The sequence below is a fragment of the Dermochelys coriacea genome, chromosome 1 (genome assembly GCF_009764565.3).
Source record: "Dermochelys coriacea isolate rDerCor1 chromosome 1, rDerCor1.pri.v4, whole genome shotgun sequence".
Classification (NCBI taxonomy): domain Eukaryota; kingdom Metazoa; phylum Chordata; order Testudines; family Dermochelyidae; genus Dermochelys; species Dermochelys coriacea.
Genome location: NC_050068.2, coordinates 111,076,605 through 111,103,468, shown reverse-complemented (window position 1 = coordinate 111,103,468; position 26,864 = coordinate 111,076,605). Strand labels below are relative to the sequence as shown.

General features: G+C 43.1%; 1 protein-coding gene and 2 long non-coding RNA genes across 4 annotated transcripts in view; 1 reads left to right on the top strand and 2 right to left on the bottom strand.

Moving 5' to 3' along the window:
* Positions 1 to 8,754: 8,754 nt before the first annotated feature.
* Positions 8,755 to 26,864, bottom strand: part of LAMP1 (lysosomal associated membrane protein 1) — a 32,672-nt gene continuing 14,562 nt past the window's right edge. For both annotated transcript variants that reach the window (XM_038401926.2, XM_043506158.1), the window contains exons 2-9: positions 23,974 to 24,092; positions 19,713 to 19,932; positions 19,436 to 19,594; positions 15,669 to 15,874; positions 13,099 to 13,221; positions 10,687 to 10,756; positions 10,316 to 10,486; positions 8,755 to 9,511 (exon numbers count right to left, since the gene is read on the bottom strand). In XM_038401926.2, coding sequence (XP_038257854.1) covers positions 9,372 to 9,511; positions 10,316 to 10,486; positions 10,687 to 10,756; positions 13,099 to 13,221; positions 15,669 to 15,874; positions 19,436 to 19,594; positions 19,713 to 19,932; positions 23,974 to 24,092 — 1,208 coding nt within the window. In that variant the 3' untranslated portion in view covers positions 8,755 to 9,371. The remainder of the gene's footprint in view (positions 9,512 to 10,315; positions 10,487 to 10,686; positions 10,757 to 13,098; positions 13,222 to 15,668; positions 15,875 to 19,435; positions 19,595 to 19,712; positions 19,933 to 23,973; positions 24,093 to 26,864) is intronic.
* On the bottom strand, positions 17,287 to 19,429 carry LOC122458318. Its single transcript, XR_006278313.1, has 2 exons — positions 19,173 to 19,429; positions 17,287 to 18,546 (listed from the first exon to the last, which is right to left on the bottom strand). It is a non-coding gene; the product is annotated as an uncharacterized LOC122458318 (long non-coding RNA).
* LOC122458322 lies at positions 20,753 to 23,974 on the top strand. The gene is made up of 3 exons (XR_006278320.1): positions 20,753 to 21,447; positions 21,499 to 21,816; positions 21,994 to 23,974. It is a non-coding gene; the product is annotated as an uncharacterized LOC122458322 (long non-coding RNA).

Here is a 26,864-nt window from a genome sequence, read left to right as displayed (position 1 = left end):
GCTGAACAGATAAGAGAGGAAAATGTGGAAGTGAAGAACAGGAGCACACAGGCAGGCATAGAGATTGAACATCTGAACTCAAGAATAACACACAGGGAAGGAATAGCAGCCTGCACTCAACCCTGGTGCTGTCCCTCCTCTAGGTCTTCACAGGGGTAGGTTACATCACCTTTCTGGAGCAAGAGAGGGGTAAGGTAGGGGGATGAATCACAGTAAAATAAGGAATTAATTGTCATGCTTGTGCTACTGTAACTGAGCGGTTACAATGGTCTCCCCCTCAGTGTGTGGTATGGTACTCTCAGCCACAAGCTTGGAGACAAGTGCTGCAGCTGTTTCAAGCAATGAACTTTAGGCCTGGGTGCATCTCTGTCAATGCTCTGAGGAAGCAACAGGAGTGTTTTAGCAGGGCTGCCATTAAGCTACATGCACCTTTCTTTAAACACTATTATAAAAGATCAGCCTGACTGTTCCTAAGCCACCCCCTGGGGTCAGTCCAGGAGAGGGGCAGAAAAGTAACCATAGCACATGGGGTTCCTCAGGTTTAGTGCCTGCCAGTCATCAGTCCTCTAGCCTGCCAGTCCATCTGCAGTCTCATCCTGCCCTCCACATGTCAGTTATCCCACAGTTCCTGATGTGGTAACTGCTGGTTCCTTGTCAGCAACTGGTCAGTCCTATATGCCTGGCTCTCTGCTTTCCTGCTGCAGCCTCTGCTCAGCCTACTCTTCTCTGCCCTCAGGATAGAAGAGGAGATTATTTACCTGTAACTGGAGGTTCTTCGAGATGTGCTGTCCCTGTTTGTATTCCAGTCGTAGGTGTCATTTCCTAGCAGTGCCCATTGACCTGAACATGCATCTTGCATATCCTTATGCTCCCAGACGATGTTATAATAGGCCGTGCAGGCCGATGCTCTCCAGTAACTCTCTTACCACTGAGTAGTGCAGTCTGCAGCAGAGGGGATGAAGGGTGGGTATTGGCATACATATAGGGACCATACCTCTTGAAGAACTTTCAGTTAAAGGTAAGTAATTTCCTCCTCTTTGAGGGATGGTCCTTATATGTATTCCAATCATGGGTGAGTAGTGAGCAGTAATCAGCATGGAGGTGGATGTGAGGATGCAAGAGGAGATGCACTGTAGGGTCCTCAGCTGCCCCTTGGGCGATGGTGTAGTGGGATGTGAAGGTGTGAACTGAGCTCCATGTTGCTGCATGACAGATATCCTGCCATGAGATGTCTGCTAGGCGTGCAGATATGGCTGCTTGCCATCGCGTAGTGTGTGCTGTAACTCAGGCAGTGACATATTGGATATCGTGTAGCATTCTTGGATGCACCCGGAGACCCATTTGGAGATTCATTGGGAAGAGAGGGCTTGGCCCTTGGACTAGTTGGCAATGGCTACAAGGAGTTTCATGGATGCTCGAAAGGCACGGGTCCTGTGGAGGCAGAATGCTAGTGCACGATGGACGGTGAGGAAATGAAGGCTCCTGTGCACATGGGAGATGTGCGATTTGGGACAAAACACAGGGAGGTGAACAGACTGAGTGAGGTGGAACTCTGACACCAACTTTGGGAGGAATTTAGAGTGAAGCCATAAGGAAACTTTATCCTTGTGGAATACGGTGTGTGTGTGTGGGGGGGGGGGGGGGCGCAACCATCATGGCTGCTAGTTCGCTAGCCTGTCCAGGTGACGTATGACTACTAAGAACTTTACCTCTAAATGGGAGAGGGAGCACACTGCCAGTGTCTCAAAGGGTGGCTTCGTGTGGATGATCGCTGCAATAGTGTCTGAGAGTAGCTGACAGTGCTGAGATTGGATCAGAGGAAGAAACTCCTGGCATGCTAAATGAACTGCCCACACTTCTAGGACATTTATGTGGATTTCGGCCTCTAGAAATATACAGATGCCCTGTGCTGTGTGATGGTCTGGGTAGCTCCCCTATCCTGCAGGCCATCACAATAGACACTTCCCTTGCAGGATGGGGGAGGTGAATGGGGTGCTGACCATAACTTTGGAGGGGTTAGTTCACCATGTGAGGGAAGCCAGAATTGTTCGGGTGATGACGACTTGCTTCCAGGTGATCCATGTGATGTCTGTAAAGGGAGAGGAATCACAGTTGGAGGCAGTTCAGTGTCATGTAGGTGCAGGCCGCCATACGTCTGAGGAGGGAGAGACAACAGCAGATCGCGCTGCAGGGGTTGTGGCGTAGGTCCGTCACTGTGGCTATCAGTGTTGCAAAGCGGGTTTGTCTGGGAGTGCCAGTGGGGCCAAATCCAGCGTGCGGGAGGAACCTTACCAGCAGTGACGGATGCTGCAGTACTGATTCTCACGGTCCCAAGGCAGTATGGGCATGTGATCCTGTGGCTTCCTCTAGGAGATATTCTGAGATGACGTTCCTGTGCCTCCCACATCTGGGGCAGGAAAGATGTACAGATTGCACAGTGACTGACGATATGAGCTTCCCTGAGGCAATACTGGCAGCTCTGGGGTCATTGCTCATGGAGAGTGAGCACAGGCACAAAACACGGGTTTTAAACCCTGGAATGTGGGGCATAGTCCCAGTTGGGACAAATTCTCTCTGATTAGCAACTAACTCCATGTACTATATCCACTAACTATGCTGAAAAAACACCAAACAAGAAACTAGACACAAGGGAATAGATGACTCAATAGTGTAGACCAGGCCTAAGAGAGTAAGGTCCACCTAAAGCAGCTTATCTCAAGCCTGCAGATGTAAGTTCCCTATTACAGTGCCATAATAACTCCATGTCCAGGAGAGGCATAGGGCTTATGGCGGTGTAGTTAGGGTGATGCAGTGTCCGTGTAGACACTCAAGGTGGCTTCCATGGGTTGTCATTCTTGTCAATTTCACAGGTTGAGCTGTCACCCTGGGGAAGGTGGGAGGTTCTAGCTGGAGCTCAACTGCCCCCAGGTGCTCTGCTCGGAGCCAGGCTGCTGCCCAGGCTCTGGTTCCTGCTGGGACCCTGCCTGCACTGACTCCTAAGCTTGGAGCCTGGGCGGCAGCGAACTCAGGTCCTTAGTCCCCCTCACACACTGCCCTTAAGTCAGTGGAAGTGCTGCTGGTGAGGATGTGCAGCACTGACAGGAGCTTAGTGTGGACATGAACCACCCCAGTAATTACTGCAGTGGCTGTAAGTCTGCTTAACCTAATTGACTTGAGCTTGTAGCACAGACATGACCTTACTCTTTTCACTAAGAGTATGAAGGCACAGGGGTTCTGACTCGGGCCTTGCCGTGGTAAGAGGGAACAGAAGATGCATGCTGCATAGCTGGGTCAATGGACACTGCTAGGAAAGCCTTCCACCTCTGGTCCAGGGCGCACTGGTGATTGGATTACAGAGGGACCATCACTTGAAGAACATCCTTTTACTGTATTTGAGAGATTATGGATCAGCTCATTAGATGTGAAGCAGCAGCTTCATTACCATATATAAGGTGTAAGTACTTCAAAGTTGTATGTGGTTAGTGTGAGCTCAAACATCAAGTTTCAGATGGACTGATGCTAGGGAGCAAAGTAGGCGAGGGTGTTGTTGTGGGCTGTTCGTAAGGCTTGGCATCAGCAGTGTAGGCAAAGGAGTCTCTCCTGCCCACCTTGCTAACAATACCTGTTCCATTCTCTTCTCCGCAGGTGCTTAGTGGCTCAATGGATTTCAGGCTTGAACTGTGTTCTACCCAGTAATTAATGGGATGTACTAAATAGCAAGTTTCCTTCCTTCCTAGATGCATTGACAGTACTTTCTCAGGCTAGAGCTAAATGTGTATTTCCTTAGGAACAGGCCTCACTGCTGCTTTTGAACCTATGCTAGAGCTGCAAAAATCTTAGGATTTTCTTGATACTTTTCCTTTTGATGTTACTTACGTTTTCTTCCCTGGGAGTGCTTATACCCTTTTAAACAAGGTGTAAGCTTGTCCTTGCTCCCCCACCTAGTCAGTAGTGTTACTCATTGATCCCTCTGAACTCCACAGGATGTTTTTTCTGGGCTGAGTCTGTTCCAGATTGTCATTTGCCACTATAATGCTTACTTGGAACAGAGTTCTCCAATTATTTTGCCTGTTTCTCTTACAGTATTGCTTTGACTTTAGCTCTGTCTGTTCATGATAATGTAAACAGAAAATATATTCTGAAGAGACCATGAAATGACTGTATGAGGGAAAGCCTCTATCCACCACATGCTGGCGGGTTTGAGGAGGAATAAACATAGGGAAATAGTTTTACTTTGTGTAATGACACATCCACTCCCAGTCTTTATTCAAGCCTAAGTTAATTGTATCCAGTTTGCAAATTAATTCCAATTCAGCAGTCTCTCCTTGGAGTCTGTTTTGGAAGTTTTTTGTTAAAGAATTGCCACTTTTAGATCTGTAATCAAGTGACCAAAGAGATTTGTGTTCTCCAACTGATTTTTGAATGTTGTTCTTGATGTCTGATTTGTGTCCATTTTATTCTTTTACATAGACTGTCCAGTTTGGCAGAGGGGCATTGCTAGCACATGGCATATATCACATTGGTAGATGTGCAGGTGCACAAGCCTCTGATAGTGTGGCTGATGTGATTAGGCCCTATGATGGTGTCCCCTGAATAGATATGTGGACACAGTTGGCAATGGGCTTTGTTGCAAGGATAGGTTCCTGGGGTAGCGTTTTTGGTGTGTGGTTGCTGGTATTTGCTTCAGGTTGGGGGGCTGTCTGTAAGCAAGGACTGGCCAGTCTCCCAAGATTTGTGAGAGTGATGAGTCGTCCTTCAGGATAGGTTGTAGATCCTTGATGATCTGCTGGAGAGGTTTTAGTTGGGGACTGAAGGTGATGGCTACTGCTGTTCTGTTGGGCCTGTCCTGTAGTTGGGTACTCTTCTGGCTCTGTCAGAAGTTACCTATCTGTTTCTTCACTTCAGCAGGTGGGTACTGTAGTTGTAAGAATGCTTGATAGAGATCTTGTAGGGGTTGGAGCAAATGCAGTTGTATTGCAGAGCTTGGCTGTAGCCAATGGATTGTATGGTGTGATCTAGATTGATTAGACCTAAAAGTGGCAATTCTTCAACAAAGAAACTTCAAAACCAGACTCCAATAAGAGACTGCAAAATTATTCCAATTCAGCAACTGGATACAATTAACTTAGGCTTGAAGAAAGACGGAGTGGATGTGTCATTACACACAGTAAAACTATTTCCCCATGTTTATTCCTCCTCACATGTTGTTGTCAACTGCTGGAAATGGCCCACCTTGATTATCACTACAAAAGGTTTTTTCCTGCTGGTAATAGCTCACCTTACCTGATCAGTCTTGTTAAAGTGTGTATGGTAACACTATTGTTTCATGTTCTGTGTATATAAAATCTCATTGTATTTTCCACTGCATGCAGCTGATGAAGTGAGCTGTAGCTCACAAAAGCTTATGCTCAAATAAATTTGTCAGTTGCTAAAAGTGCCACAAGTACTCCTTTTCTTTTTGCATATAAACAGACACTTTACACAGGATTCTACAAGGGGCTTCCTGAGTGTATTAAACTGTAAACCAAAAGCTTTACACTGGAGTCTGTGCTGGTTCTGAGAGCCTAATACAGGTGGGCAATTGACCAGGTTGATAACAAAGGTGGCAGGATAGGGCATGAGAAACAGACCCTTTGCTCAGGAATCCACAATCCTAGCTTCCTTTGCAAGATGTATCAGCGGTGCAGAGACTGTCAGATTTCTGCTTCTTCCAACTATTTTGCTGAACAGTGAATTCTATAGCCACACCCCCTCAGAAGCCCAGACTGTATCTTTCAGACTTCATTTACACTTATAAAGGAGTTACTAATTGGTCCCAACACACCCTTGGAAGCTGTTTGTTCTTCCCCAGTTCAATTGGTCCCAACACACCCTTGGAAGCTGTTTGTTCTTCCCCAGTTCAATTGGTCCCAACACACCCTTGGAAGCTGTTTGTTCTTCCCCAGTTCAATTCCTATTTAAAAAAAAATAAGAGTGCCAAGGGAGAATTGTGTGTTGCAGGAGTCAGACTCCTGTGAAAGAGGGATGGGCCTACACAATTAAAGAATTTTATGCTCCTCACTAGGAGAAGAAAGGGAAAGTTTTGGCAGGTCTGTGATAAAATTAGCTCTGATCTGCTTGAATGTAGTGAGTTGCCACAAATGACCAGCCCTTCCAAAATGGCAAAGGATTCCCCCACCCAGTGGATGCATCTCCTCTTAAATAGGTCTGGCCATCTTCCTGCCAGAAAAAAATGTAGAAAGTCAAACTATTCCCAGACTTCCTACAATGCTATAGTAATCCAGTCCTTTCAACCTTACTTAGAACAGTTTAGTTAGTGTAAACCTGATGGGTACACTGCAAACAGAAGTGGTACTACAGCATGAGTAGTTTCAGAGTAGCAGCCATGTTAGTCTGTATTCACAAAAAGAAAAGGAGTACTTGTGGCACCTTAAACTAACAAATTTATTTGAGCATAAGCTTTCGTGAGCTACAGCTCACTTCATCAGATGCATTTGGTGGAAAATACAGTGGGGAGACTTACACACACACACACACACACCATGAAACAATGGGTTTTATCATACATGCTGTAAGGAGAGTAATCACTTAAGATGAGCCATCACCACCAGCGGGGGGAGGAAAACCTTTCATGGGGACAAGCAAGGTAGGCTATTTCCAGCAGTTAACAAGAACATCTGAGGAACAGTGGGGTGGGAGAAACAACATGGGGAAATGGTTTTACTTTGGGAATGGATGAGTCATTACACAGTCTCTATTCAAGCTTAAGTTAATTGTATCCAGTTTGCCAATTAATTCCAATTCAGCAGTCTCTCGTTGGAGTCTGTTTTTGAAGCTTTTTTGTTGAATAGTCACCCTCAGGTCTGTAATAGAGTAACCGGAGAGAAGTGTTTTGACTGATTTTTGACATCTGATTTGTGTCCATTTATTCTTTGATGTAGAGACTGTCCAATTTGACCAATGTACATGGCAGAGGGGCATTGCTGGCACATCACAGTGGTAGATGTGCAGGTGAATGAGCCTCTGATAGTGTGGCTAATGTGATTAGGCCCTATGATGGTGTCCCCTGGATAGATATATGGACACAGTTGGCAATGGGCTTTGTTGCAAGGATGGGTTAGTGGTTCCATTGTGTAGTTGCTGGTGAGTATTTGCTTCAGATTGGGGGGCTGTCTGTAAGCAAGGACTGGCCTGTCTCCCAAGACCTGTGAGAGTGATGGGTTGTCCTTCAGGATAGGTTGTAGATCCTTGATGATGCGTTGGAGAGGTTTTAGTTGGGGGCTGAAGGTGATGGCTAATGGTGTTCTATTTTCTTTGTTGGGCCTGTCCTATAGTAGGTGACTTCTGGGTACTCTTCTGATGCTGTCAATCAGTTTCTTCACTTCAGCAGGTGGGTAGTGTAGTTGTAAGAATGCATGATGGAGATCTTGTAGGTGTTTTTCTCTGTCTGAGGGGTTGGAGCAAATGCGGTTATATCGTAGAGCTTGGCTGTAGACAATGGATCATGTGGTATGGTCTGGATGAAAGCTAGAGGCATATAGGTAGGAATAGCGGTCAGTAGGTTTCCGATATAGGGTGGTGTTTATGTGACCATTGTGTATTAGCACTGTAGTGTCCAGGAAGTGGATCACTTGTGTAGACTGGTCCAGGCTGAGGTTGATGGTGGGATGGAAATTGTTGAAATCATGGTGGAATTCCTCAAGAGCTTCTTTTCCATGGGTCCAGATGAAGATGTCATCAATGTAACACAAGTAGAGTAGGGGCATTAGGAGACAAGAGCTGAGGAAGCGTTGTTCTAAGTCAGCCATAAAAATGTTGGCATAGTGTGGGGCCATGTGAGTACCCATTGTAGTGCCACTGATTTAAAGGTATACATTGTCCCCAAATGTGAAATAGTTATGGGTGAGGACAAAGTCAAAGTTCAGCCACCAGGTTTGCCATGACATTATCGGGGATAGTGTTCCTGATGGCTTGTAGTCCATCTTTCTGTGGAATGTTGGTGTAGAGGGCTTCTACATCCATAGGGGCTAGGATGGGGTTTTTAGGAAGATCACCAATGGATTGTAGTTTCCTCAGGAAGTCAGTGGTGTCTTGAAGATAGTGGGAGTGCTGGTAACATAGGGCCTGAGGAGGGAGTCTACATAGCCAGACAATCCTGCTGTCAGGGTGCCAATGCCTGAGATGATGGGGCATCCAGGATTTCCAGGTTTATGGAGCATGAGTAGGTATACCTGCCATAGTTTTGTTCTAGCTAGTGCAGCTAGAAGTGTCAGTGAAGATATGGCATCACAAGCCTGGCAGTGACCCTGGATATGTACAAACATCTCTAACCTGTGCAGAAGCCCATGCCACCACATCTTCAGTGCTAAATTCAGCTGGCATGCCAACCAATGGTGCATCTGATTAAGAGGAGGACACCTACCCTTAGAGCCCACTTTTAAAGTGAGGAGGGAGGGGTATATGCAACTTTGCTATTTGATCAGAATTTTTTTTTTTTAAAAAACAAGAGGAATGTTATGTAGAAAGGTATTGGACACTCTACAGAAAAACATGTCTTTATTAGCATTGTTAGACAATGCATATATAACAAATCCTTAAAGTGTACAACCCCAGCCAAGTTTAAGCAAGAGAGGTAGCAGATTAAATTGATCTTGTACATATCTGCAGTAACAGGATTGCACTGGAACATCCACCAGAAGAGACTGAAATTCACTTTACAAAAAAAGCCCCAAAAAAACCCCATTTTATATTTTAAAAAGGGCCAGCTCTTAAGCTGGCAGAGCATCAAATATGGAATTGCCCAGTTATAAATACGAGTTCCTAGAACATTGAGTATTGCATTCTTCATACCCTGCAGATGCCACATATGCTGTGTTTAAAGCTTAGTAAAACACAGATGGGGGGAGGTGGGCAGGGGAATTAATTTTTAGATTTTGGTCAGTTATTACTTACTTTAAAAGGTATCAGTAGAATTACTAACTTCATCACAGGAGGATAGTAGTACCAACAGTGAAAGCTTCCCTTTGTTAGACTTAAATCTGAGTGAATGAATTAGCTACACCTCACTCTGGAATATTTCTAACTGACATTAAATGCATGCCAATTCAGAAAAGCACTCTTAGCTTGTTTCTAGGTAGGTAAATATTTAAGCCAGTTAGCAAAATTAAACACCAGAATTTGAGAGGTTATTCCTTCATGCGTAGCTAAATGCTGCAAGATGGATTCACACTTAATGAAGTAGAATTTAACAAGAAGCATTTTGTAAGACAGACTGTGCTCCCTTATAAGGAATCTCAGTTTAGGGGAAGTTAATTTATCCACTTCTTGCAACTGCTCTTTATCAACCCCTGGATTAATTTAAGTGTAAGTCATTAGATTGTTTGATATCCAGCATGGCTTCTCTTTCTGCCAATCAAATAAGCAATTAAGACAATCAGGACAAGTCCAGCAAGGGCTGCGCCAACAATTATAGGGATCACCATGTTATTTTCATCCAGTTGACATTCTTCCACTGTAGAGGAAAAAAATTCACATTAGGCACTGGTCCATTGACAGGAAAGGTACCAAACTATTTTCATGTTGGAAGATTCTACTCCTAGCATATAGATAAATCCTAAACTTAAGCCAGTTAACTTCTAGCCTGCCAGCAACAATGGAAGGAGCTCCCTTACCATAGCCACTGTAAGTCAGCTTGCTTTTCAAGGTCAGTAAGTAATGAACAGCTTGTTGTGTACCCTTTTGATAAGGAGTATTCATTGTGTTCAACATGCGATTTACTGCACATAGTGTAATAGTAGATTTATATGTACAAGTTTCCCACAATTAATACAGCCAATACTACACGAGGCCACAAGTAGCCTCTCCTTCCTAGCTACCCCAACAACTCTCACCTAACACCTTCCCTGGTGACTATAGCCAGAGAGATCATTTAACCAGTTGGGAACTCAGCTTCTCAGATCTTTGTTCCTTTGGTATGATTGCCCAAGAGAACACTGGTGTGGAAGTCTAATTATAGATCCTCTAAACAAACTTTTCTGCACACAACAATTGTGCGCATCTGTCTTTGTATGTGCTTTTACATGTAATGCACTAGCCTTAATCCAGACACTCAGCTAACTACTTGTTGGTCTGAATCCCAGTTGTAATGAGGCATGCTGTGAATGAGCTTACACCAAGCTGAATTTACTGAACTGGCTACTAACTCTAAAGACTAGATTCTGAAAAAAAAAATATTCAGATATACTTAAATCAGTAAAACATGCAAGTTCATTAAAATCTTTAAAGACACTTTAAAGTGTAGATGTATGCAGTTTACCTGCTCCAAATTCATTTCCATCGATCTTGAAAACCTGGACCCAAACATTGAATAAGTTGACAAAGACACTCTCTGTGACCCAAAGTTTCTCCTCTGCATTACACTTATAGGAGTTCCCCACTGTAGCTCTCAGCTCACTCATGCTGTTGTTAGCAGCTTCAAACTTTGGTTCTGTGCAACAAAAGGCAGCATAAATCACAAAATACATTTCAGAAACCGAAGTTGCAAAGGCTTAAGAAAATTCAAGTAGTTAAACAGAACACATACATTCCCCCTACCCCCACACTTTGCCCTCAGTATTAGTGTGCACATATCAAGGCTCCTTTAATATTTATAGAGCTAGTCTGACTATTTAACAAAAATCCTTTTACCTTTAGCTTCAGAAGGCAAAGTTGTGGTCACACTGACACCTTGCAGGAAAAACTTATCAGTACTTGTATTCTTAAAAAAAAAAAAATAATAAAGTTGGCATCCATACATAACACTTTAAACAGTCAAAGAACAATGTAGTTCTACAATTGAAGAGTTTAATGCACCCTCATTAGAGCTGCTGAGTTCACTAAAAAAAACAAAACCCAAAACATTCTAGAATGTGATACCAACTACAGTTTTAAGAAAAAACCCTGGAGAGGGATCCAACTTAGGGAAGAATGTGCCAGGTAAAGTGGTTAGTGGTGGTCAGACTGAAAATACCCTGAGACTTTTTGAAGAGCTACCAAATTAGCATTTGAACATGGTAAACAAGACAGACACTCTGACCACCACATCAAAAGCACAACCCACTATCCTGGGTCAGCAGGGGAATCTGTACAGTAACTCCTCACTTAAGTTGTCCTGGTTAACATTATGTTGCTGATCAATTAGGGAACATGCTCGTTTAAAGTTGTGCAATGCTCCCTTTAACATCATATGGCAGCCGCCTGCTTTCTCCACTGCTTGCAGGAAGAGCATCCCATTGCTAGCTGGTGGGGGCTTGGAACCAGGGTGGACCAGCAGCCCCCTTCCCCCCCGCCCCATCAGCTCCCCACTCCCCTAAGTTCCCTGTGCAGTAGCTGCTCAGCAAGCTATCAATTGCTGGCAGTTCAGCTGTCTCCTGCCCTCTGCCTTGGAGCTGCTCCCCGAGCCTCCTGCTTGCTTGGGGAGGAGGGCTAATGTCAGGGTGTCCCCCTCCCTCCTGCTCACCCCATCTCCATAGAGCAGGGGGGACATGACAGGGCTCAGAACAGAGGGAGCTTCCTGGCAGCAGCTGCTGGGTCTCAGCTTGCTGATTAACTTAACAAGGTAGTGCACTTAAGAGGGGTGTCATACTTAAAGAGGAAATGCACATCTGTCTGCCATACTGTCTCCCCTCCCTTCATGCTGCCTTGTAGTGTGAGGCTACATTAACAACAAGTTAACCCTTGAGGGCCAGCCAATTGCTAGTTCACCATTTAGCACTAAGGCATTCCCTGGGAAACATCCCACCCTCTGACTTCACCACTTCAACCAACTTCACAATCATCATTGCTGTATACAGTATTACATTGTTTAAAAGTGTGTGTGTGTGTTTTAAAATAGCTATATCTGATTTTTTGCCAGACAAGTCTCTCCCTGGAACCTAGCCCCCCCATTTATATTAATTCTTATGCGGAAATTGAATTTGCTTATTTTGCGTAAAGTCGCATTTTTCAGGACCTTAACTACAATGTTAAGTGAGGAATTACTGTAAAATACAGGCAAGGACACAGCACAAGTGCTCACTGGAGGGCCTTAGAGCAGGGGTGGCTTACCTGAGCCTGAGAAGGAGCCAGAATTTACCAATGTACATTGCCAAAGAGCCACAGTAATTAGTCAGCAGCCCCCCCACCCCCCATCAGCTCCTCCTCAGCTCTCAGCGCCTCCCACCCATCAGCAGCCCTGCCGATCACAGATCATTAGCTGTTTTGTGGCATGCAGGAGGCTGGGGGGGGCAGGAAAAGAGGAGCAAGGGCACTGCAGGCTCAGGTGAGGCCACAAGAAGGGGTGGAGTGGGGGCAGGGCCTGTGGCAGGGATTGAGCAGTGAGCACCCGCCGGCACACTGGAAAGTTGGCGCCTGTAGCTCCAGCCCTGGAGTCTGTGCCTATGCAAGGAGCCGCATATTAACTTCTGAAGAGCCACAGGTTGGCCACCCTTGGGCTAGAGAGCCAGGATCTACATGAATGGCTTTAATTCAAGCCAAAGTCAATTTATCCCTTTAAAGGCTGACAATTAGAAATTTCAGGTTGATCATAATTGCTCAAGTCAGTGAGCAAACACAACCCCCCCCCGGGAAATAAAAGGAATATCAATCCTTCTGTCACATGTGCTGCTGATGCAACAAAGGAAACACTGTACCTAACAAATCACAGCAGAAGACAGTGAAGCAACAGGTATGCTGGTCATGCTTTATAAACAGTATTACTAAGAGGACTTTAATCCAATTCCTTCTGCAAGCTTGTCATACAATTAGATGAAACACCTATTTACAGCAGTCTGTTCCCCTAAAGGTTTTTTCAGTAACAGAGCTACCAACAGTCTCATTGTTACTAATACATTGTGCAATTGTCCATCAGAGTACTCCTTTATTTCCTAACATTTCTTCTACTTAAAAATCCTCCCCCTCCTCCTTTGTTATACATTCTGTAGGGGATGTAACAAACTTTTTTGGAATAAAACTGACTGTCAAACAAAACAAAAATAAACCTATCTTGGAGTCCAGAACAATTTAGTCACATCTAAAAACCATGCCAGAGCTGTGCAAGATATTACATTTAAACACCCTTACCAATAGAAAATGGAATACAAGTCTGGTTTTCCCAAAAGTCAGGTTCAGAAAGGCAGAGGAATTGTCACAGCTCCCAGAGAAAGATGTATTCACTGGAACAAAATTCAGCACATCCAATCCAGTCTATGGAGGAGAGAAGGGCTTGTTGTTACATTTTACAGCAAGAGGTGAACGCTACCTCAGTTTTCAGCTCATTTCTACCTGGCTTCCCCTCAGATGCATGAAAAATTGCATATGTGTGTAAAAAAGTGCTGGTTATGTGGCCACAGGTTCCTTGTGCTTACACTACCATTCAAGCCTCGCTGTACTCTCCTTAAGGCCCAGACCCGTGGCTACATTCTGAAACTGTATTTTCCAGCTAAAACATGTTGCAGCTAAGGAAGCTAATATTGCATTGAAGAGTCTGATGGAAACATCAACCATCACCACTAATGCTTACTAAATTAGATTAAGGCAACCATATGAACACTCTTCTGCTTCCACATGAGGGAAAACTGACAAAGGCCATATTATCTTGCTGATTACTGACTCATGTAAAGGCAAGACAGTTTGAAAGTTAATTACACAACAGTAAAATCTCAGCATTTCAGACAATCCTGTTTGCAGAGTGCTATGAGGTAAAGGTTTTAAACCTGTTAGACTGAATCAGAAATGGGTGCATACAAGGCTTTCTGATAAAACAACAATTTTCTTCTTAAAAGGTTTCAGAGTAGCAGCCGTGTTAGTCTGTATTCGCAAAAAGAAAAAAGGAGTACTTGTGGCACCTTAGAGACTAACAAATTTATTTGAGCATAAGCTTTTGTGAGCTACACCACAGATCCAATGAAGTGAGCTGTAGCTCACGAAAGCTTATGCTCAAATAAATCTGTTAGTCTCTAAGGTGCCACAAGTACTCCTTTTCTTAAAAGAGTAATTTGGCAAGATTAAACACCTGTGTCTTGACTGATGTAGGGCAAAATACCCAACCTAGGGGTAAGGAGGAACCACCAAACTGTCTCAGCAATACTTAGAACTCCTGAGAACCAGATTTTGGGAGTAGAATTTTACTGGTTGGCTAGCTCTACAAGAGACCTTTTATAAACTCCTACTATTCTTTAGGGCAATGATTCTCAAACAGGGGTATTCATACCCCAGTGGGTACATCAACTCATCTAGATATTTGCCTGGTCTTACAATGGGTTACATAAAAAGCACTAGCAAAATCTGTACAAACTAAAATTTCATACTGAAATATAAGTACATCATCATTTATATTCCAATTGATTCATAATTATATGGTAAAAATGAGAACACAAGCAATTTGTCAGTAAGCATGCTGTGACATTTTAGTATTTTTAGGTATGATTTTGGAAGCAAGTAGTTAAGTGAGATGTAACTTGGGGGTATGCAAGACTCCTGAAAGCGGTACAGTAGTCTGGGATGGTTGAGAGCCACTGCATTATCGGACAAGTGAATCATTTCAGTAGGGCTAGACGTTCATGTTGCAGGAAATGGCTTACTAGATTCCATACAGGAGACCTGTAACTTACAGCTAAGGTTGTGATATGCATTTTCCATCAATACAATCATTAGGGGTCAAGCAAGTTACCAGCAACGTTAACATCCACAAAGTAGTTCACATGCCTTATCTTCTGGACCTCACAGTATCCAAAGTTTGACTGCAATCATCTCCTTTGACTTGCATCCAAATCATGGACCACCAAAAGGGATCTTGCAACCAAAGTCCCCTAAGGATGGGAGCTTTTGGTCTGTCCAATAAGCCTTACTGTGGTTTCCCAGGGAAGAGCCCAATTTACCAGAGTGAGATTCCCAATTATTCCCCTCCAGCAGACCTGTTAATGAACTATGCATGTACATAGGAAGGTACAGGCTTGACACCAAAGCTGGTGAGCTGAGCTTGGCAGCAAGAGTATAGAGCCAAGGGAGCCAGAAGGCAGACTGAAAAGAGCCAATAGATTCTGTTGCAAAAAAATACAGTTACAGGGAAGACTACCAAGTGGGTCTAAGAACCAGTTCTGCGCCCTCAAAATTCACCTGTATTGGTCTTTGACACTGTCTGAAACTGGAAATTACAGACTCAAACTCACATTGCAAGAGCATAATATCAAAGAAGGACTGTCAATTGTCTGCACAGAATTTGAAAGTTTGTTCAGATGCCTCATTTTCAAACACTGATTTGTGTGTCTAAATGAGGCAAACACATTCAAGTAGCATCTTCATTTTCCAGATTCTCCTTATGATGTTTTCAACTGTTTCTATGGCTTGAACAAATATATTTTAGTTGGATTTCAATATTCAGGTTGTAGAGTCCTGTTATGTAATGGAGACATATTTAAGTGTTTTATCCAGGGCAGCTCCCAGTACATCAGGAACACACTATTTATAGCTAGTTTACACTAATTCTGTATTGTCTGAATATTCACTCTATCAAGTTAAAATGTTAAACAATTCAACTGGAGAACCATAATTGAGTACTATTAACATTCAGTCCAATCTACGAAGCATAGGGAAACAATATTTTCACTAGTTCTCTGTGTAAGATTTTAGTGTACAAATCAAACAAGATATACCTTTCCATCTTTTCTTAGATATGTGACATTAAGCTGCAGCCCCATATGAGCAAGTACACAGGTCCCATTTGTACCAGTCACATTATATTTCCCAGTCCCTGGATTTTGTGGAGGCGAGGTTGGTGCCTGGCTTGTTGTCGGTGTCTGGCTAGTAGTTGTAGTAACTGCAGGAGTAGTGGGTGTCTTATCTGCATCACACAGAGTTTCTGGAACCAAAGGAGTACAAGGTGATAAACATCAAGTACAACGGCACAAAATTACAAGGAATCATTCACACAACAGAAAGATTTTAAGACTAATTTATCTTTGAGGGAGAGGAGAGAGTGAACATCTCCTTATTTTAAGGAGTTTTAGTCTTAATACCTTCTATTACCACAAACTGAAAAATTCAATAGTTTACTTTTTACTGGTTAGATTCAATACAGAACTGGCCAGCTTCACTTTCTTCCATAATGCCTTGTGCCTACTACAAAAGGAGGTTTCTCAAAACCCATTCTATTTCAGGTATCAAGATAACACATGCCTGCTCTTATTGGCTTTAGCAGAACGGCAGTTTATGGTGAAATAGAAGCTATCCATCCATTTACTTATTTTCACCAAATCAAGAATATTTATACATATCCCTGATTTATTGTGATACAGCTAGCTCCCCCTGCTGGCATATACATAGCTAGGCTCATGTTGCAACCCTGATCTGTTGGCTGCCAACACACTGGAAAGCAGAAGCTGGTCCTTGTGTTCTCCTTGAAAGCCATTTTCTAGTATAGTACAATTCTGGGACTGAGGGTCTTACTGAATGGCTGGCAGCTGGGGACTTGCTTAGCACCAGTGGAGTTCCCAAGCACTTCCATGGAATCACTACTAGTATCTAGCTCAGGGGTGGGCAAACTACAGCGTGCATCTGGCCTATAAACTGTTTTAAGCTGACTTGCGATGTCCCACCAGGGAGGGGGGCTCGGCCCTGCTCCAACCTGGGTGCAGGGTCGGGGACTGCTCCACACAGCTCCTGGAAGCCACAGCATGGCCCCACTCCGGCTCCTATGTGCTCCAGTGGCCCCCCCCCAGTGCTCCAATGGGAGCTGGAGGAGCAGTGCCTGCGGATGGGGAGCATGCAGAGCTGCCTGGCTGAACCATCCACATAGGCGTCAGAGAAGAGACATACCACTGCTTCTAGGAGCCGCTTGAGGTAAGAGCAGCTCGGAGCCTGCATCCCTGAGCCTCTCCCAATGCCCCCAATCCCAGCTTTGATCCCCCACCCACTCTCCAAACCCCTCAATCCCAGCTCGGAGCACCCTCCTGGCACCCCAAACCTCTCATCTCCAGTCTCCCCCCAGAGCCCGCACCCCAATCCCAATTTTATGAGCGTTCATGGTCCGCCATACAATTTCTGTTCCCCAATGTGGCCCTCAGGCCAAAAAGTTTGCCCATCCCGATCTAGCTTCTTACAGCGCTTGTTCACAGGCTGCTCTACATTGCTCCTTCTAGTGGTTGTCCAAAATACACCTTGCCCCCTAGCACAGGCACAGCCTGTGAGGGTAATTCCCTTGGTCAATTCCTCCATCAGACTTGCCTGCATTAGTAGCCACCCCCTGCCACTTCTCTGAAGGGAACAATTTCCGTTTTATGCACTTTCAGCTTGCCGGCCTAGCTTCTGTTCTTGTCCAGTTCAAAGCCAGGATCCAGGTGGTAAATGGGAAGGAAAAGTTGTCACAGGGGAACAGTGACCCAACAGACTCCCCATCCCTATTGTTTGCCAAGAGATGCCGGGGTCTCCTAACACAAGTTCCTGACTTGTTTTAGCAACTCTTCACCCAAGGCCCTTGCATTCTGCTCCTTTTCTAAACCAGCCACGCAAGTCAGGGAAAGGAAATCCCTGTGGTATAGGACCCTAAGCTTTGAGCCATGATTATGTCCCACTCCAAGAACGCTACCCTTTAAAGTGTCACATTTACTATTTTTTTTTGTGGATAAAAAAAAAAAGAGACCACGCAGCAAACACTGTAGTGCAGATCTGGCTGCTGTGTCTGAGGAACCATTTGTAGGGTTTACATCCATAGCATGGAGACTAGTTTTTGGTTACTTAATTCCTTAGCAGTGGTTTTAAATAAACATGCTGCACAATTCCTGTCTCCATAAGTTTTCTTGTGGGCTGCAGGTCAAGAAGGGTTGTACTTAAACTTCAAGCTAATTAAACCCTCAAAGCATACACAGTAAAACCGAGGCCCATATGTTGTTTGGCATCTCCTGCCCATTTCAGGGTAAGGTGTGCCAAGGAGCTTACATCCCAGTGCGAGACCGGACCAGCCTGCCTTTTCAGTCCACAGTGGACTTGGTGTAAATGCTGCATGGAAGCCGTGTTTGGCTCTGCTCTGAGCTAAGACCCTGCTCTGTGAGATCATTCCCCCATCTGAGCTTAAGGACAAGCCAGAGTGCTATTCAGTAGGTTTACGTGGTGCCACACTGAAGATCTTCCTACAGTTACTGCAGCTACACAGCTCTCTATATTGAGGCCTTTAGTATATTTGGGGAAATTGATTAGCTTGTGCATCGCAGTAGAAGGAAGAATCCCATTTGCAAGTGGGAATAAGTCCCAAATACAGTACAGATGTGTTATTTTCAGCGATTTATAAAAAATGGTTCCCCATAACAACTAGCCACTTTTTCAAAGCAAGGATGACAAGTTGTCCGGTCACCAGAGGCCAATATTGAATATGAGCTTGTATCATCAGTATCATCACCGTCAGTATCATCTTAGACCAAGGCAAAAACTGAACAGGTAAAACTTCCTGCACATCCATCTTCAGGAAAGTAGGCTATTTGCCACCAGCAGGTAAGACTCAGGTCTCCCTTTCTGCAGCAGCAGCTCCCACTTCCCCATCTGAAAGAAGAGCCAGGAATATATAACTAAGTAAATCCAAAGACACTCTTGGGAGGGGACCAACACAGTGAGAATCTCTGGTCTAACTTGTGACTACACTATCGGAATTGCACACTGATGAGAATGAATACAGGCGTAGCTGAACCAGTGAAGAGGAGTCTACACTTGTATTTACACAAGGACGAGCCTCATGCAGCACCCTTTCAGAAATTCCCATTGAACAAACAGGGCTTTGGAGACAGACATTCTCCATCGCTGTCACTGCAGACTAGTCTCCTGCACTAGAGAGATGTGTTGTATGGGGAAGTACAGTCATCTCCCCTCTAAATTCCTTCCCAGTTTTCCATGGGATATGCTGAGGATGTCCAGAAAGGGAGCATTCAGACTGAAAGCAACAGCAATTTTTTTTTTTTTTTTATTTTTAGCTATACTGTTCTTGGAATGTACTAGACAGAGTGAAATCCAGACCCTATTGAAGAGAGAGTTTTGCTATCAACATCAGTGGGAGTAGGATTTCACCGTCTTGACGGCTGGTCCTGTTTATCAGGTGCAGAACAGGCAGCAGCCGCCACTGCCTCTTATATCACACCACTAATATGCTTCAGGGACCCTTTTGTAATACTTACAATGTCCAGGCAGATAAAATCCTTGGCTTGTACCAAGGCTGCCAATGTGTGCCTGAACTGAAGCCACATGAGTTCACTGTACAGCTGTCAGATGGTGGCTTTCATGTCCAGCCTATGCTGGCAATGAAGAGAAGTCATCTCGAGGTGAAAGGATATTTCTATTTCCGATTACCTACTCACGCAGGCCTCCACAAACCTAGTGGAAACAACGAAGTAGGTTTGCTTGTCTCAGTATATTCTCTCAATGAACCAGAGATACTTACCATTTGCGCTTAAGGTATGGTTCACAAGATATGCTTGAAGCGTAACATTGCTAAGAGTTATGGTCACATTCAACATATTAATCTGGTTGGTACTGGAACACCTATATCTTGTGTCCAAGTCTGCCCGAATATTAGGATTTTGCGAAACCTCCTTCGTTTCTGTAACAAAAGATTTACAGTTGTGCAAAGATTAGTATGTCTCTGGACAACACTGTACAGAAAAATAAAAAAGTGCTATTCCACATGTATAACAAAGCCAAGAAAATTTTTACTTCACCTCCAGTTGAGTTGGGGAACACAGTTGTATCGGACAAATTGTAAAAGAACGTTAGCTTGTCAACGCTGTACAGCTTTGAGGCCTTTGTGAAATTCATTTGTAACAAATGTCCCGCTCCAAATCCAATCGCCAGTACAGGAGCCGATGCATTCTCTTTACCACAACTGCTTTTGTTTGCCAGTACTTCAGCATTTTGTGTAAGTGTGAAATTTGCTGCCAACTAAAGTGGGTAAAATCAAGAGAGTTTTAAATGGGATTAGTAAATGCCTTCCCTAGTTACTTTTCAGCTACCCTATGCAATTACATCAGCGTTCTCAGCCAGAGTCCATTGCCACCGGGTGAACATTCTCAGCATTCAAGTACTTAGCCCTCAAAAAATACTTTAATGTTTGAGGTTTAAAATTTTTTGAATAGCATTTTGCTCCATGAACAATCAAGGAAACAATCCCCCCTTGTCCCCAATCTACTCCACACTAGCACCATGCGTCGGATTGTACTCAACTTCCTGAACTAAAGCGGAGGTACAGGGACTCAGTGGAAATTTGGAGAATTTAAGCTTTGTTCTCTGGTGTTTTAAGACATTGGGTAACAAGGACTAAATTAAAGCAGTACAGCTTGCACAACTCTTGCTTGTCTATGATTCTTACTAATCTTATTTTACTTAACTTCTGAAAAGGAGCAATAGGAGGAGCTATGACAAGGTTTTACATCAGCACTGAAGGCAAAAGTGAACACTGGAAAGTTAACAAGCTGTAATAATAACAGGTTTCAGAGTAGCAGCCGTGTTAGTCTGTATCCGCAAAAAGAAAAGGAGTACTTGTGGCACCTTAGAGACTAAAATTTATTAGAGCATATGCTTTCGTGAGCTACAGCTCACTTCATCGGATGCATTTGGTGGAAAAAACAGAGGGGAGATATATATATCTCAATAGATTATATATATATATATCAATCTCCCCTCTGTTTTTTCCACCAAATGCATCCGATGAAGTGAGGTGTAGCTCACGAAAGCTTATGCTCTAATAAATTTGTTAGTTTCTAAGGTGCCACAAGCTGTAATAATGTCTCAACCTTTTTTGATACCAGGGGCTGGCTTGCTGCCTTCAACTGTCAGGAAGATCTCAGGGGCTGGTGCCAATCCATGGACCAGTCATTAGGAAACACTGTGTAGTTTATCTTTTATAAGGGCCAGTCTGCTTGAGTTAAGAAAGCAGCTTCCTTTGAATGTTGGTGTATGCCAAACTTAACCCAGGTGCAATTTTGAAATAGTTCAGAATGTTAGGGCCCTCCACAGATCACTCCTCATACATGCCATAAAAGGGAATCTTGCTAGGCCAGAGCTTGACATTCAGAAGTATTGTCTACTAATAAGGCATGAAGCTCGAGAGATTACAGATTGATAGGGAAGCTAGCTGCTCAAAAGGGAATTTATACACATGTATAGGCAAACATTTGGCTCCATCTTGTCTGTGCTTACCATTTCGCTAGAATATAATGAAACTTGTAAGAGACTGAGGAAGAGCATTCACACAACAGGAAGTCATTTCCAGTTTTACTTTCATTCTGTTCTGTTTCTTTCCACCATATCACACAATCCAGTAATTTCTGCCCATTGAGTAGTTCTCCCCCCCTTACTAGGGATGTCATTTTGCATTCCTCTTCAAAATGTATGCCTAGAAATTTATCTACTTCACCTTTTAACTCTTTTCCAGACGGATTAAGTGGCAACCAACAGGTTTGTTTTTTAAAGTTAGGACTTGGGCCAGGGCACCTATCTACCGTGAAGGCAGCCCAAACAGACATCCTGCCAATCAGCATAAAGATTCCCTTTTAGTTTTCAGTGCTGAAGTATACAGCACTTCCCAGTTCTCTTCACCTGTGGCAGGTGCAATTTATTCAATTGAATGATTCAGAAAGATTTTTAGCATGATTCCTTAGGATATGCAGAGAATTTGGGATGATATCCTAGAAGGCAGGTAGAGAAAGGCAGACAAGATCTTACCCATTATACACCTGTACAACTTGCAACAGCAGTACCAAGGATTACAACTTTAACTGCCGTGGTTTTAAAAGAAGTTGTGTTTAAAATGGACTTTGATTTAAAGTAAGTGAGATCAGCGGACTTGAAACTTGAAGAGCTGCTTGTTTACAAGCTATATTTTTTTTCAGCCAAAAGGCAGCAGGTGCAATGAATCCTAGTCCTTAATTGATTTACAGTAGACACTTACCTTAAGATAATCACGGAAACTTGGTGCAATACGATTTAAATCGGAGGTGCTAGTGACTATTTATTGCTATGGAGATTTTATTAGACTGTTTTCTCTATAAAAAAATAAAATAACTCAAGATCTGAACTTCTATATTTCACTTTATCTGGCATGATCACTGCAGCACTTTAGGAATAATGTATTTGCTAGTGTAAAATCTGGATCAAGTCAAGTGAAGCACAAAGCAACTAACAGCAGTTCATTTGCAGACAAGTTAACTATCTTTCAATTCTAGAACTAAAGCAACATTTCAAATAAAGTACACTGGAATGTATGAAGAACGTGGACTACAGACTTTGAACCAACAAATTCCTCACTGAGATTGCTGAAGACTTTTTTGTAGAAGTCATGCAAAAAGGTTTTAAATTGCTAAAGTTACTTACTCCCAGCTTTAGCTTAGTTCATATCTGTCTCATAAATATACTATCACTAAGGTACAGTATGCTCAGAGGTGAGTGTTCCAAGTTTCAGAAGAAGGGAAACAAAACAATCTTACAGAAACACAGTTTGCAGCTGTTTCTGAAGAGCTCTTCATTTCAACTGAAATAAGCAGATTCAATTGGCAGTGCTGTACTGAGACTGACATAATGCAGACAACGTAGTGTTATAGATGTTGCTTTATACATGGAAAAAATTGGCTTGGGCAATAGTTCCTTTCCTCTGTTAAATGCTTTGAGAGCTCCTAAGATACAAGGGCTAAAGTAAGTATCATCCCCATTTTACAGATGAGGACACTAAGGCATAGAGGCAAAAATTATTTGAAGGTCACAGCAGAGCAGAGCCAATAGAACCCAGGTCTGAACTCCCTACCCAGTGCCCTGTCCACTGGACCTAGGGTGGTCACCTCTGAAATACAAAAAACAGACATCTGGGATGATCCTGAGCCCTTAACACTCAACAGCTTGCAGTGTGTACTAAGCAACTTTACAGATTTCCTGGGATGGCTACCAAAAAAGGGGCAATGCTGGGAAAACCTGGCCAGGTGGCAACTCTAGCTGTATCATGCTGTCTTCAAAGGAAGACCACCACATCTGAACACTAAAAGTAGTGGAAATTAAAATATTCAAATGGGTATTTAATAAGCACATATCATTTGTTGACCTAATAACTGAGCTACAAACTGGATGGGCAAATCTAGCAGCTTCAGCAATTGTCCCAATACACTGGAGCTCTCATAAAAAACAGACTCAAGTAGAGTCCAGCTATACAACTGGCAGACAGACATCTAGAGAATTCTCCTGAAGTGGTCCATAGAATCTAAAATTTTTCTTGGCATAAAAGCAGATTAAGTGCATACTCAAAGCAGGAGAATCACAGTATGAAGGGCATGCTGTCCACTGAACTGAAGGTCACAATTTAAGAAAGGAGCCAGCTGCAACATCTGCAGGATTTGAGAGACCATTTATACTGAGGTAAGGCAAACTAAGCGTTGCTGCTCATGGTGTAGTGCAGTGGTCTCCCAACTTTTCACATTGCACAACTCCCCTTATCCCTGTCCATGCCCCTGCCCAGGAGCCGGGGCCAGAGCTGGGCAGCGCAGGTGGGGGTCTAGACTGGGCCCTGCTGCGTTCCCCCCCATCCCCTGAACATTCCTCCATGCCCCTAGAGGGGCATGCCCCATAGTTTGGGGACCACTGATCTAGTGCAAGAGGTAATCTGAAGTATTAAAATGCACCCTTCAGCAGCAGCAAAATGCAGCAGTTTCTAGTATTGATGTTAGAACTCCAAATTGACATATTAAATCACCCAAGTTCATGCAGCATCTAGCAGTCTTTGTATTGTTAGTTCTTCCCAAAGTCCATTCAGGAAATAAAGTGTCAGAGAGCCATTATTCCAGAAGCAAGGAGAAATAAAAGATTTAAAGAGCATTGTTTGTGCAAGCAACTTTTCTGGCTTAATGTTTGCTCTAACTTCTAACAGAACCCACCTGCACCAACATCAGTCTGCTGGTTTAAAATGCAAATCAGAAGTAAACATTGAGCGACTGCGCCTACCTGTTGACCGCTCTTGGTGGCGTATTCCACTGAGAAGGATGCTGATAGATTAGCTATTATGCAGACTTTACCACTCTGATCTTTCACTTCAAATGCTGAAGAGGACATCTGCAAAAACACTGTTAAGAGTGGCAAGTTAGTTTGAAACAAAGTGCTACTTGAAGAAACAGGCTACATCAACAAAACTTGTGTCACTCAAGGTTGTGAATGTTCCACTCCTGAACGCTTATGCTGGTGTAACTATGTCGCTCATGTGCACATCGCTACATCAGTGGGAGAGCGCCTCCCGCAGACACAGCTCCTGCTGCTTGTGGAGGTGGTATTTTTAGGCTAACGGGCCCGTCAGCCTAGAGCACATTCACCACATGCTGCAATGGCAAAGCTGTATTGGCTACACGATTTCAGCACTGAATGTATAGACATAACCATACAGTGCTCACTTTAGACCCCAAGAGAAGGGCCAGCACATACAATCTCCAGCTGGTGCAAGAAAAGCTTTAGATAAGAGTCTTGAAGGACAAGGTACAGTCCAAAGAGTCTATGATGTAAACAGTTTTATCTCTATCTACAGAGAGATCTGTCGGTGTGTCCTGAAGACACTAGTTAGTACTTCTGTACTTTCAGGGGAAGAAAATACTTTAAATTAGGGCTGTTGATTAATTGCAGTTAACTCACGTGATTGATTTTTTTGAGTTAATCATGATAAATCGCAGTTTTAATTGCACTGTTAAACAATAGAATACCAATTGAAATTAAATTTTTTTGGATGTTTTTCTACTTTTCAAATATATTGATTTTAATTACAACAAAATACAAAGTGTACAGTGCTCACTTTATATTACTTTTGATTACAAATATTTGCATTGTAAAAAACAAAAAAAGAGTATTTTTCAATTAACCTCATACAAATACCGTAGTGCAATCTCTTTATCGTGGAAGTCCAACTTACAAATGTAGATTTTTTGTTACATAACTGCAATAAATAACAAAACAATGTAAAACTTGAGACTACAAGTCCACACAGTCCTACTTCTTGTTTCTTAGACAATGGCTTAACACATTTCTTTACATTTATGGGAGATAATACTGCCCTCTTCTTATTTACGTTACCTGAAAGTGAGAACAGGCATTCACATAGCACTTTTGTAGCCAGCACTGCAAGGTATTTACGTGCCAGATATGCTATGCCACTAAACATTCATATGCCGCTTCAGCCACCATTCCAGAGGACATGCTTCCGTGCTGATGATGCTTGTTTAAAAACATGCATTAATTAAATTTGTGACTCAGCTCCTTGGAGAAGAACTGCACATCTCCTGCTCTATGGTTTTACCTGCATTCTGCCATGTAGTGTGTGTTATGGTAGTTTAGGATGAGGACCCAGCACATGTTCGATTTAAGAACACTTTCACAGCAGATGACAAAACACAAAGGCGGCTCGAATATCAGCTTTCTAAAGCTGGCTACAGCACTCAACCCAAGGTTTAAGACTCTGTAGTGCCTTCCAAAATCTGAGAGGGATGAATGTGGAGCTTTCAGAAGTCTTAAAATAGCAACACTGATGCGGAAGCTACAGAATCCAAGCCACCAAAAAAGAAAATCAACCTTCTGCTGGTGGCATCTGACTCAGATGATGAAAATGAACATGCATCCGTCCGCTCTGCTTTGGATCATTGTTCAGCAGAACCTGTCATCAGCATGGATGCAAGTCCTCTGGAATGGTGGTTGAAGCATGAAGGGACATATGAATCTTTAGTGCATCTGGCACGTAAATATCTTGCAATACAGGCTACAACAATGTCATACAAATGCCTGCTTTCACTTTGAGCAGCATTATCTCCTGCAAATGCAAAACAAAATTATTTGTCCGAGCAATTGACTGAACAAGAAATAGGATTGGGTGGACTTGCAGGCTCTAAAGTTTTATATTGAACTCAAAAATATAACTTTTGTTTTATACAATTCTACATTTGTAAGTTCAACTTTCATGATAAAGAGATTGCACTACAGTACTTGTATTAGGTGAATTGAAAAATATATATATATATTTTTATAGTGCAAATACTTGTAATCAAAAATATAAAGTGAGCATTGTACACTTTGTATTCTGTGTTGTAACTGAAATCAATACATTTGAAAATGTAGAAAACATACCATTTCTTTAAATAAATGGCACTCTATTGTTTAACTGTGCAATTAATTGCACAATTAATTTTTTTTTTTAATTGCTTCACAGCACTACTTTAAATCTTCCATGTGGAAGCCATCTCTCCCATTATCTTAGTACAGAATGCCTTTTTAAGCTACCAATGGTCAGTTTCCCATTCCATTGCCTTTACTAGTGGAAACAAATCTTTCCCAATACATGTCAGTCTGGCCCTCACCTGGAGCAGCTGACACACACAAAAGTCAGTGCTAAAATGGGTGAGAGTTGTTGGTTAGTTAGTAAAAGGGCAGGAGGATAAGAATGACACCTCCCTTTCCTCACACTACTCGTGAAGAATCCCCTCATTCTCAATTTCCCAACCCAGCAGCCCTTGACAAAAAAGAAATCCATCACTCTCCTTCCCTTCCCCACCCATGATGGGAAAGCTGTGGGGATAAAGCCAGGCACCTACACACAGCCAAGCAGCAATCTGATTCCATCTCACCACGATGACTATTTTGCAAGTGTCATCAACATGACTTGGCACACAGTCAGGACTGGCACGGTGAAGGACACTGTTTAGTTGCCTTTGATCACTCTGAATATTGATAGTTTTTGTAGAGTTTTGTAAGCTGTGTTTATATTTCAGGATCTCCATTATTCCATGATTCCACAATCAGGGTTCAAGCACAAAACATCACTTTGAGGTAGTACCTAAACTCTTGTGATTTTGAAAGTAGCACTG